Raw genomic sequence first — 12,053 nt, 5'->3', positions numbered from 1 at the left:
GCAAAGAGACAGAGAGACGCTGGTGCTGTCCAGCCACCCCCATTCCCACAGCATGCCCGAAGCCAGGCACGCCCGGCCTTTCAGGAAGGTGCACCACCCCCCAGGATAACAGCCTTGAGGCAGGGTAAGGATTCTCACATCACAGGTGGAGAAACAGCCCAAAGAAAGAATTCTTTTGCATTCTGCTTCTGGGATCTCACCACTGGACAGGCTTATCCAATTGAGCCACTTTCTGCCCCTGGTACTTACTTTCTCGTTATTTGACCCCACGTCAGTTCTGTGGATCTAAAGGTAGGGCTGCCAGACAAAATACAGGACACCTGGTTAAGTTTGAATTTCAGATGAACAATGAATAATTTCTGAGCATAAGTATGTCTCATATTGCATGGGACAGACTTCTACTAAAAAGTGTGTTACTTATCCGAAATTCAAATTTAACTGGGCATGCCGTGTTTTTATTTGCTAGACTTGACAACTCTCTAGGGCAGGGAAGGGAGGTGCCACAAGAGGGCAAGGCCACCTTCCTATGAGGAGCAGAGGCAGGTCAGGGGGGTGAATGCAAGGTGCAGCCTTGAAGAATAATCTTCCCCCTCTCCTGCCAGAGCGCCCACGTCAGCCAGAGAAACGGTCATCACAGCTTTTTGGCTGCCAGGTCAAGTGAAAACGTGACCCAGAGTGAAAATGTATTAACCATCAACACTCTAGTATGAATTAGTTCACAAAGATGTACATTTACTCATTATTGTCGGCTGTGCTGTGGGGAGGACACTCCACTTCATTTTCCCTGACGTGTTTGTCTCCAGGACACAGAAGATCACATGTAAACGGTTTTCCTGTGGCTGTCAACCTGGGTTCCACATTTGAATCACCGGGGATCTTCACAAAATCTTAAATGTCCAGGCCATACCCATTCCAATTAGACCTGATCTCTGGGGACGTGGCCTAGCGACTGGATTTTTCCCTAGGTGATTCCACCGGGCAACCGAATTTAAGAACCAGTGGAAATAACTGTTCTGGGCCACGAGTTCTAGTCCCGGTGAGGGCTGCTGTCTGGCAGCCCGCTCTGTACCAGGCATCTCGCAGACAGAATTCCACGCGATTCTCCCAACAGTCCTGCAATGCACACCTTGTTCATCTCACCGTCCACACGAGGACGCAGAATCATGGGGTGACTTGACTCACTCAAGGTGACACAGTTAACAGGCGTGGGGGGGTGGATTCGTGGCCTGACCCCACAGCCCTTCCGCCATGCTGCTTCCGGGCTATGCAGCTTTGGGCTCGTGCCTTCCCTCTGTGGTCCTGTACTCCCTCACCTGTAGAACAAGGGGTAGAGGATGTGGTCAGCAGGTGTCACCCACTCGGCTTTGCCACCTGGGGCGGTGGGGGGGAGGCATTCGAGTGAAGCAGCGTCATGAGCAGCAAGCGGTGGAGGGTCAGCTCTGGGCTTGTCCGCAGTGTGGGGTGCATGCCAGTTTGGAGCGGGGAGCACTTGCAGGGGGCACAGGAGGCGCCCCAAGAAATGGCCTCGGGAGACTTTAACTTTGATCTTCGGTGGACCACCTGCCGACACGAGTGCCCAGTAACTCCCCGCTGATGGAGTCTGTGCCAGGCATGGGATGGCAGCTCCACTCCTCGTTGCTCTCTCCATCCTTGTCCCCGTTTTACAGGTGAGGACACAGGGGCTCAGAGAAGTGGATGATTTGGTCCAGAATGAACAGCTGGTTGGAGAATTTTGCCCTAAGACATGCAGCAACTTCTTTCTCAATTTTTAGTAGCCGTAATGACTGGTTACCACCGGCATCTAGCCGGAGGAGAGGCCGGGGTCGCTGTTCATCATCCCAGCTCACTCGGGAACACCTGCCCCCAGCAAAGAGCTATGTCAATATGCAGAGGGGGACACTACTAGTTGGAGTCTGTTTCCTGCACGGACACACACCCACGCCGTGGCTGCCCTCACCACACAGACTCCTTCCTAGCAGGGGTGGTAGGAGGAGGCCGGCACCCAGGCCCAAGCAGCCTCCACCACTGGGTTAACCTCATCTAGTATTCGACCCATCTGAGCCTCAGCTTAGGGGCTGGTTGCAACAACCAGGAGCTTCCAGGAGCTTCGGTAGAAAGTTCAATTTTAAATGCAGCAAACACCTGAAGCATCTCCTCTGCGCTCAGCGCCGGGGTCTACCTCCCTTCCCGCTCCCCCTCACAGGCATCCAGCTGGGTAACGAAACGCCACTTTTGGTACAAATTGTGCTTTAATGTAGAAAACAAAACTCACGTACATCATAAATACAACTTGGGGGGGGGTATAAATAAAGTAAGAAAATAGAGAGATGTACATATCCAACAAAATAAATTACGCATAAATACCACGTTGGCAACTAAGTGCTGGGAAGGGCTCCTCTCCCCGCTGCTTCTGCAAGTTACTGGCAAGACCGGGGGCTTCCCAATCTAACCTCTCCTGGCTTTTGAACGCGATGAGCAGGTCTACCTAAGGCGAGAGGCTGCCAAGTCCCGCTGCCCCGCAAAGGGCTGGGAACATGGAAACAGCCCCAGAAGGCATGTCTGCTCCTCTCTGGTCCGTATCCACGGCGCTGGAGAAAGGAGGGAGCGCGCCAGAGCCGCAGCGCTGTGCGGGAGACCCGGAAGGGGGGGCCCGCGGGGTTCTGTCCAGAGGGGCACTCAAGTGTGAAACCCACATGCCCAGAGCAGATGGGATCCCGGGGAAGGAGGGCTACTGAGGCTGTCCTCACGTCCAGTCCCCCCCAAGCAGGTGGTCGTTCACTTAGGGGAACCAGTGAGCCCTGGTAAGTGTTGGCTATGTACAGGGCGCTGGAGGTCAAGGGGAGGGGCAAGTGAATTCCCGATGGACCCTGGGCAGACTGCCAAGTAGTCCGGTGAAGGTCATCTGTCCCAGAAGCAGCCGTAGCGGGGAGTTCTTAAGGTTTACCCAGGCTGGAGGAGGCCTCTGGGCTCTCCCTGTTCCCAAAGCCTGGTGGGCCATGCCTGTGCCCGATCAGTTCTGTCCTGGAGGGGCTGGGGGAGAACCAACGATCCTCTTTGGAGTGGAGACCTCGATCAATTCTCATGTGGTAGAGTCAAATTTACCTAAGGTTTCACAAAGCTGATCACCTGTACGTGAGTTTAAAATGACCGCTTTTCTTCTGGCTGCCCCTACTGGAAATGACGGGAGAGAGAACTGCAGAACGTTTCAGCTTGGCCTAAGAACTTCCCCAAAGGTAGTGAGTTCCCGGTCAGTGGAGGTATTCAAGCGGAATCAGGGCAGCACAGCAAGTTGTCCAGCAATGGCAAAGGTGCGGGGTGGAGGGCTTACGATTTCAAGATCATACATGTCTATCCGCTAGGGACTGGCACAGCCAATGTACAACTCTGTATATGTACAAGTTCTAGATGTTTCTTCCTAAAGCTACCCGGAGCACGAGCCCAGGATTGTACTTGTAGAAGCATAGCCAGAACCCACTTTGCAAGCACCACAGGTCGGGGGTCCTGGCCTCTAAGGGCGGTGGAGGGGAGGCCACAGCCCCACTTATTTTTGGAAGCTGGGACTCTTCACTAGTCCCATTTTGGTGGCGATCCCAAAAGGGTCCATGCTGTCTGTTTCTAGGGGGGCAGAAAACCCATCAGACTCCACGTGGTCCTGGAGGTCCCCTGGCTCTGCTGGGCTCCCGGGCAGCATGGGCAGGAAGTGGGACAGGGGCAGAAAGCCTCTGTCCTTGTACAGCTGCCTCTGTTTGGCACTGCTCAGGGAGACGGGGAGACGGTGCTTCTTAGACCGGTACACATTGTAGCCGTCGGGGCGGATCTCCTCCTCGAAAGCACAGTCTCCGGCAGAGTACTGAGGCTAGGGAGAAAAGGGGTGGCCGTAAGCACCAGTGGGAGCCCCCTGGGGTGACGCCACCAGGTGAGCATTTGAGCTACATACTCCCACTTGGGTCCACATGATTGGTCCTATGTATCCGTGTGTAGTTACATATAAAGTACGTGCTTATCCGTGTAAATTCATACTTACATAAAGTATGCGTTACATTAATATACACATCGAGCATATACTCATATATAAATATGATAAATTATAACACTAAACGTTAAGTATGACACATTATACGTACTTTAACATAAATTTATACATATATGTGCTTATATACATTCATAACCTTTACATACACATATACTTCACATAATATTTCATGTATGGTTTACGTATGTACTCAATACCTATATATACTGATATCTGTGTATCTTTTATATCTCTCCCTAAATCATGTCACTTCTTAAATTTAGTCTTGTTCTGAGCAATAGAGCATAAAATCAGAAGTGAAAACATGCGTGTCTGCACCCCTCACCCTTACGGGAAACACAGGACTATTGACTTGAAAAAGCTCCTGGTGGCCACACTTGGGGAGACACGGCTAAACTAGGTGTGCTCTCCTAATCCAGTCTGGAGCCCAGATTAAAGCATCTATTCCCCATTTAGACCTGAGTAACGGCGGGCCATTCTGAGGCCTTTTTGTCTGGTGCCCTTGTAGGAAACCTCAGCCCCCCGCAAGCTCCTTCCTTCGGTGGCCAGAGAGCCTTCCAGGCAGCCTGCCAGGATTACCAAGATAAAGACGGCCCCCTCCCCCCAGGCCCAGGACGGAGGCTGCACCCAGCGGGGTGGCGGGAAATGCAAGCCAAAGGGCAGAGAGCAGCCCCTGGGGTCCCAGAACGCTGGTAGCCAGAGAGGTATACCAGGGGGCCAGGTCCTGTGCCAAACTGGGGAAGGTCATTACCCGGTGAGGACACAGAGGGCGGGGAGCCAAGGAGTGCTGGGCAGTAAACAACCCCGGGAGGCACCCAGTCCCGTTTGTGCGCAAGCCTACAAAGGTCGCTGAACTGCAGGTGGGTGAGCGCTGTGCTGATAAGGCGCTGATAAGGCTCAAGTCTAAGGAGGCAACAACATGCCCAGCTCCCTGCACTGAGACAGAGCCACCAGACAGCGGGGGAAATGCAAACTGATAAATAAACAAGGGAAGGAAAAGCAAATGGTGGCACTATTTTACTCTCCCGGTTCTTTGGGAGAAACCAGCACCCCATTCTCTTCTCCAAACAGAAACGGAAAAGATTTCGAGTTGTTTGGAGAAAGTGGAATTTATTAAAAAAAAAAAAAAAAAAAAATCCTCGTCTTGGCTAAGCCACACACGGGATCAAGAGGCAGAACAGGATTTTAGGGGAAGGGACAGCCCCCACCCCAAAATTTGGACTAGAATGGTGGTTTAGACCCATCTGCGCCAGCGGGTCCTCCAGCCCTACTCCCCCGCCCCAAGTAAATGTCACAACAAAAGTTGCAACTGCGGGTTTGGAGCGGCTTTGGGTGTCAGCTTTCAGCAAGCCGACCACCTCCTTTCTTTCCCTCCGTTCTGGTCCTTTCACGCAGGACTCCGCGGTAAAACCTGAAACAGGCCCTCTGGAAAAATGGGATAAACTGGCCTCCGAGGCACAAAACAACTGGGACACTAAAAAGATTCGCGCTGCGGGGGAGGCCCGGCATCTGCATCTTTTCTGGGGGGTGGGGGATCCCAGGAGGCGCGGTCTCCCCGCCCCCCCTCGCCCAGCTCCTCCCGCCGCGCCCCCGGCCCAGCAGGGCTGCATTGAGGCCCTGCGCGGGGCCGGGACCTCACACAGCCTCCTCTGTGAGCCCGGGGGCGCGGGAGGGGCGCGGGCTCCCTTTGAACTCCCAGCCTTTTGTTCCCAGAGACCGAGACCCGGCTTCCACACACTTCCTGCCCCGAGACCTCAATGGTTACCTGGGCCTTCCCAGCCCGTCCCCCCCCCCCAGCACCCTCCCCCAAAAGCATCTGCAGTACAGGTGAGCGCGACACGAGGACAAACGCCACTGGAATATTCTTCTAACGTGTCACCAAAAACCACCCTTTTCTGGTGGATAAAAATTAAGAAAAAAAATCTCCCCCATCCCAAATGTAATTTTTTCTGACTTATTTGAAGATTGGCTTTTTAAAAAAAGATCCAAGTTGTGAATATACTTTCTCGTGCCTTCCTTTTATTTCCTACCGCAGGGAGGGAAACGGAGGCGAGGACCACACACGCGCAGGCCGAGACTGAAAAGGCCCGAGGTGGGTTTCACTGTTTAATGTCAAAGAAAGCCGAATACTACGTTTCCTCCGTCCCACTGGGCCGGCCTTCGGCGCAATTGAAAATGCAAAGGCAGCTCTCACCCTCTGGCTACTAGCCGGGACCCATAAACTTCCGTAGAAAAAAATTCTCACTTCAGCTTAATCTGGCCCTTCGCCGTCTTCCCTTCCGAGCTCCATGCCGGACCCGGGCAGGAAGCGAGGAGAGCCTGGATTCGATCCTGCGCGCCCTGCTCTCCTGCGGGGCCCCGCCTGGGGACAGGCGTAGGTCCCGCGCCCTAGCGCGTATTCCCCGGTGGAGGTACCTACCAGCCCTTGCATCCTGCCGTCGGCGCCCATGCAGAGGTACCGGACGCTGTGCACGCCCTTGATGGCCACGGTCCGCAGAGCGACTGCCCTGATCTCCACCAGACCTGGGCGCGAGAGAAGCAGAAGACTGCAGCGGGGACCCGCGGGGCCCACAGCACGTGGATGCGGTGGGTGCACAGGCCCAGGCCCTCCCCCACTCCCCCACCTCCTTGTGCTGTCTAGGACTCTGGGGAGGGAATGGGCCGCCCAAGCGCCAAGATCTGGGGTTCCTGGGAGTGGGGGGTCCGCGGGAAGGGAAGGGGGCAAGTGAAGGATAACGCGTGGGTGCGGTGGGTCCACGTGCCGGCGCCCCCCCTCCCTCAGCTCCTCGCGCTGTCAGGGGCCGCGGGCCGGGAGCAGAACGCAGAGGTGCCAAAACGTGGGGTTCCCGAAGGAGGTAAAGGGAAGGGGCACCGGGGCGAGTGGGCACTCACTGTGCGCGCTCTGGCCCCGCGCGCAGTCAACCCCGCCGTCGGCGCGGATGCGCAGGAAGCAGCTGGAGAGGCCGTGGGGGCCGGCGGTGTACAGGTGCCGCAGGCGGATGGGCTCCCCCCAGCCGTAGTGCACGTGCGGCCCCGCGTCCGAGAAGGCTAGGGGGCGCCCGGCTGCGGCCAGCCAGAGGCCGGCTAGGACCAGGGCGCGGGCTACCGCGCACCGGCTCAGCGCGCTCCGCATGGCACCTCCCTCGGGCTCCGCACGCAGTTCTGGCGGCGAGGGTGCGGGAGGCTGGGTGGCAGCAGAGCTGTGCGTGCCGAGGCGGGGTGCGTCCCTCGAGCCAGCGGTGCGCTCTGGGCGCTCAGCGCTGCTGCTCCGACGGCAGGCGGCTCGAGGCCAGCGGCCTTATATAGTGCGTCTTACCCTCCCGGCGGGTGGGTGCCCGCGACACCCGAGCATTTCTTATCGGGATTGCATCAGCCCTCCGCCCCCCGCACACACCCACTCACACCCCGCCTCCTGCCCCAGCCCCTCCCCGGACCCCGCCCGGGTGACCCCGCCCAGGCCTCCCGGATCTGGGGGAGGAGGCCCCGTTTCACCGGAGGGTTCGGGGAGCTCCTCCCCGCAGCGCAGGGGCCGGGGGCCAGGTCTCTCTTGGCTGGGAGAGTTTGATTTTATAAAGCAATAAAGGAGACAACCGGTCCCCGCCCCCACACCACCGGCTCCCCCAGGGAATGCGCTCGTGGCGGGGCGCTAGCAGGAGCTGGGAGCAGGAACCCCGTGACCAGAGACTGGGGCACTGACCTTTGCATCCCTCACCCCCTGTCCGGAGAAGCTTCGCCTTGGCTTTGGGGCTCTCTCTTCTTAAAAGCCCACATCCACTCCCTCCCACGACGGTCCTAACCGTCATATCTCCAGATGCAAAGCCGTCCATTAGAATTTCCCCCTGCCGCTCGGACTAGCTCACGTTTTCCTGGTCTTATGTTCTCGCGATCCCGGCCCCCCTCCCGCCCCTTTTACCCCGGTAAATTGCCCCCCGACGGGGGGCCGGGCTCGAGTCCTGGGAGGAACAATGGGGGAGTGGCGCGCGGCGAGCGCTAGATGGCGCTTCCGCCCGGGTTTCGGCCTCTGCGCCGGCTTGAGCGCGCGGCGGTGCCCGGAGCTGGAGCCTGGATGGGCGGTCGTCCTGAAGGCGCCTTTCGCGGGGGCAAGGTGGGCTTGCTTCTGCAGACGGGGAAACTCTGGCTTCCCAGCTCGGGCCAGGCGCAGCGCAGGGAGGCCCCTCTGTGTTTGAGTGCCTTTTGTCGTTGGTCCGGTCCCTGGGTCCCTGAGCTCTTCTCCCGGGCCAGGGCGCGATGTCTTGGGGGACTGGGGGAGGAGAGGTCGGGGAGGGGCAGAGCGGCAGTGAGGGGCGCTGCTGGGCTGGGGGCGGGCGCCAGGCCGGGAAATTGGGGCCACTTGGTGAAGTCGCTCCTGCAAATCAGACTTTTCTCTAGTGATGCCCAGAAAAGGGAAAAAGCATCCAGAGAATGCCCTGGCGGGAAGGAAAGGGTCCTCCTAGGGATCTTCGGCTCAACACTGATTCTCATTTCTTCTCCAATTCCCCAGGTGTGGGGTGTGGGGGCCCCCAGGAGGCCAGTTTTGGGGGGAAAGCCATGCTGTCTCAGCGCAAAGGCGATGGGCGGGCAAGCAGTCGGATCCAGGGAGAGAAATCAGTGCCAGGCCTAATGAATTTCAATGAGTAAAGGCCATGTTCATACCCCAGTCAGTGACTGGCGTTAATGACCGAGCGTGCAGAAAATGTCACCAGGAAAGGCTTTACAAAAAGACATCATCTCAAAGGCTTTATAGACCAGGACCCCCACGCTGCGTGTCTTGGTTCAGAAAGCCACTGCTTCTGTTAAATCTAATTACTTCCCCCCTGTGGCTTTAAATCGACAGCGGCTCCTATTAAACTTAATTACCCTCCCCTGCAGCTTTCGTTTTAAAGATCCTGGATAAATGTGGGGCACTGAGGCGGATGGCAGAAGCTGCCTTGGGGGATGCACCCCGAATGGGGTCTGGGGGCGGGGAACCCCCGCCTCTGGCCCCACCCCTGCTCTTTTGCTGCCCCTCCCATGACCACAGTGGCAGGAGAGAGTCCACTGTGATCACGGAGCTCGGGAAGGTGGTAAAGGCTGCAGCTTCCTATGCCCAGGCCCTGTTCTAAGCACATTATGGATATTCTCAGCTTAAACCCCTATAAGAACCTCCATGGTATTCTGTCCCCACCTCCTTGAACACATAGGAAACGAGGGCCCCAGCACAGTGGGACCCAGCCTGCAAGTGGTGGACGTGGAATCGGAACCTAGGCCATCAAGTTGTAAATCCAGGCCGTGCCTCCTCTCTGAGACATGGTGTGGCCTCCAGGCAGGGGCGAGGGCTCCCTGGTCAGATTCTCTCCGCCACAGATCTATGCCTGGCCACTCCCTGGGCAGGTCATAGACCTGCTGGGCCTGTTGCCTCCTTATGCCTGCTTTGAGTCTTGTGCTGGGGTCACATGGGAGAGTGGACATAAGGTACCAGATACAGTTCATGAAGAGCGACGGCCATCCTAAGGGTCGACTAAGGGTCGTACGCACTTCATAGTCACAGGGTGCTCTGAAAGTCTGGGTGATTAATCCATGCTGCAGATCAGGAAACTGAGGCATGCAGAGCTGTCCAGATAGGCAGCAAGTGTTTGCACCCAGCTCGCCTGAGCTAGGGGCCTGGCAGGTCTGCTGATACCCCTGGTCTGTGTGTTGGAGACTAGAGGGGCAGAGGAAAGGCGGTGCTGGCCGGCAGGGGGCGCTGCGGCTAACGCTCCAGGTGAGCGATGCCCAGGAGGAACCCAATGCAGTGTCCCACCACTGCAGCCAGCGATATGCTGGGATGGGATGATCTGGATTCTTCTGGTGATGGCTGAACCAGGTGACTTACCCGGTGAGATTTCATTCACTGAGTGGAAGGGCAATTGGAGCAAGAGTCCAAGTCACCCCCAATGCCCCGCTCAGCCCCCGCAGGGCCTCAGGGGTCTCAGGCCCAGGTGCTTTGCTCTGGATTTGATATCAGCTGGGATCTTTGGAGCTGCCCTAAACCCTTTTCCCGGGGTCACCCTCTCTCAACCCAAGCTTGTCTGAGTTGGTCCTGATGGTGGCAAATGAGATCCACACTAAGGGATTTTCGTTGTTTCTAAACCCACATCCCAGCAGCTACGAAAATCTTGTTCCGCTTCGCTTCCAGTCTTTGCATTATGAAAATAGTTGTTTTTCTTTTCACTTTATGGCTAGAAATTTACGTTACAATATCAAACATGCCTTCTTAAGTACATAAGCACCTCCTCATGCCCATCCCAAATCTCCCGCCCCCGCCCCACAGTTGAGAAGTTCTTTGTAATTACAGAAACTTCTGGGCGGTGGTAAAAATATTCATCAAAAAGTAAGAACTGCAAAACAAGCCTGGAACAGAAAGGACTATGAATACTTGGGTTGGGGGAAGCTGCTGGTATCCGGCCAAGCCAAGAATGGAACTCAGGGATGCCTGAGTCAGTCCAATACTTTGGCTAGAATCTGCTAGAACATGCATCATTTCCCCCAAAGCATTCCGTGTCCTCAAAATCCATTTTTCCCCTCCTAGGATCATTATCCTAAAAAAGCGGCACCCCACTAGCCCAGAAATTGGCAGAGTCCGTGGCGGGGGCGGGGGGGGGGGGAGGGAAGACTTTTCTGAGCCTCCTTATTTGTAAGACAGCAAAAGGAATGCTTTTAACCTCCAGATGAGTTAATGTGAGAATTAGCAAAGATCTTTCTATCAATGGGGAGATAAATACTTATATAGAGATCGCATGGCATATGTGGGTGCATAATAGAAGGGGTAGCTATTGTTATTTATTTAAAGACTACTCTGGCTATCTTTGCCATGTTTAGTTCTTATTTTAAAATGCAGTAGCAACCCTTAAAAAAGGAGACAAATCTAGTCTATAGGGACAAAAAGCTCATCAGTAGTTGCCTGAGGCGGGAGATGGGGGTGGGGATTGACCAGAAAGGGGCAAGAGGAGCTTTCTGGGATGAGGGGAATGTCCTTTTCCATGATTGAGGTGATGGGTAACAGGCAGTGACATTTGTCAAAACTCATTGAATGGTGCCCTTAAAATTAGGGTGCATTTTAAGTTATGCCTCAGTGAAGTGGAGCTTGAACATTTTCTTTTAAAGATTTTATTTATTTGTTTATTTGAGAGAGAGAGAGAATGAGAGAGAGCACGTGAGAGGGGGTTGGGTCAGAGGGAGAAGCAGAATCCCTGCTGAGCAGGGAGCCCGGTGGGACTCGATCCCGAGACTCCAGGATCATGACCTGAGCCAAAGGCAGTCGCTTAACCAACTGAGCCACCCAGGGACCCTTGAACATTTTCACTGCGAAAGCTATTCTTGTTGGTGGATGGAAATTTGGAAAATACAGAAAACCACAACAGGGACAAGTCTAAAACCTGGACTATTATGATTGCATTATGAGCTACTGTTTCTATTTAGGTGAATTTCTTTCTTAGACTTTTAAAAAATATATATGTACCTTAAAAAAAAAAAAAAAAGCAACAACCAGCATTTGGATTGTATTCTCCTTTCCCCCACTTACTGTGAACATCTCCCAGGACATCAAACCCATTTTACAGCCCCCTTGGACGCTGGCAGATCTGCATGGGCTACCATGAGTTACGGTCTGTTCCTTGCTGCTGGACATTTAGGTTGTTTCCAGTCTCCTCTCCCATATCATATAGGGGAGGAAATCCGTGGAGAAACATCTCACACCTATCCACTTTCAGAAGGGGAATTGCCGGGCCCCATGGCCTCTCTTCCCAGGTAGGTCCCAGTCCACGTACAAACACTGGATTAAGGTGGGGTGCGGCAGCTTTCCCTTGGAATTTGGGAAACTACCCTTCTCTAGCCACACTAAAGGAGGCTTAACTTCCTCCAGACTTCCTTAGGTGGGTCTGAGACTATGTTTAAGTCAAGTCACCAGCAGCCAACCAAGTGGCACAGAAAGCTGATTTCCATACATGAATTCTACTCATCAAGGCAGACCTGTGTTTCAATGGAAAATATTTGGACCTGTTGG

At 54.9% G+C, this 12,053-nt stretch overlaps 1 protein-coding gene across 1 annotated transcript; it reads right to left on the bottom strand.

Moving 5' to 3' along the window:
- Positions 1 to 3,539: 3,539 nt before the first annotated feature.
- FGF19 (fibroblast growth factor 19) lies at positions 3,540 to 7,166 on the bottom strand. The gene is made up of 3 exons (XM_036099567.2): positions 6,926 to 7,166; positions 6,453 to 6,556; positions 3,540 to 3,856 (listed from the first exon to the last, which is right to left on the bottom strand). The coding sequence occupies exons 1-3, from the start codon at positions 7,164 to 7,166 to the stop codon at positions 3,542 to 3,544; spliced, it is 660 nt and encodes a 219-aa protein (XP_035955460.1). The 3' UTR covers positions 3,540 to 3,541.
- Between the last annotated feature and the right edge of the window lie 4,887 nt (positions 7,167 to 12,053).

Source organism: Halichoerus grypus, chromosome 11 (genome assembly GCF_964656455.1).
Source record: "Halichoerus grypus chromosome 11, mHalGry1.hap1.1, whole genome shotgun sequence".
Lineage (NCBI taxonomy): Eukaryota > Metazoa > Chordata > Mammalia > Carnivora > Phocidae > Halichoerus > Halichoerus grypus.
This window is presented reverse-complemented; position numbering and strand designations above follow the sequence as displayed.

Excerpts from the sequence above, each read along its gene's own strand:
- FGF19 (XM_036099567.2), bottom strand. The coding sequence starts at position 7,166 with ATGCGGAGCGCGCTGAGCCGGTGCGCGGTAGCCCGCGCCCTGGTCCTA. Across the intron at positions 6,557-6,925 it reads GCGGGGCCAGAGCGCGCACA|GTCTGGTGGAGATCAGGGCA; the intron begins GTGAGTGCCCAC and ends TCTCGCGCCCAG. Across the intron at positions 3,857-6,452 it reads ACGGCAGGATGCAAGGGCTG|CCTCAGTACTCTGCCGGAGA; the intron begins GTAGGTACCTCC and ends TTTTCTCCCTAG.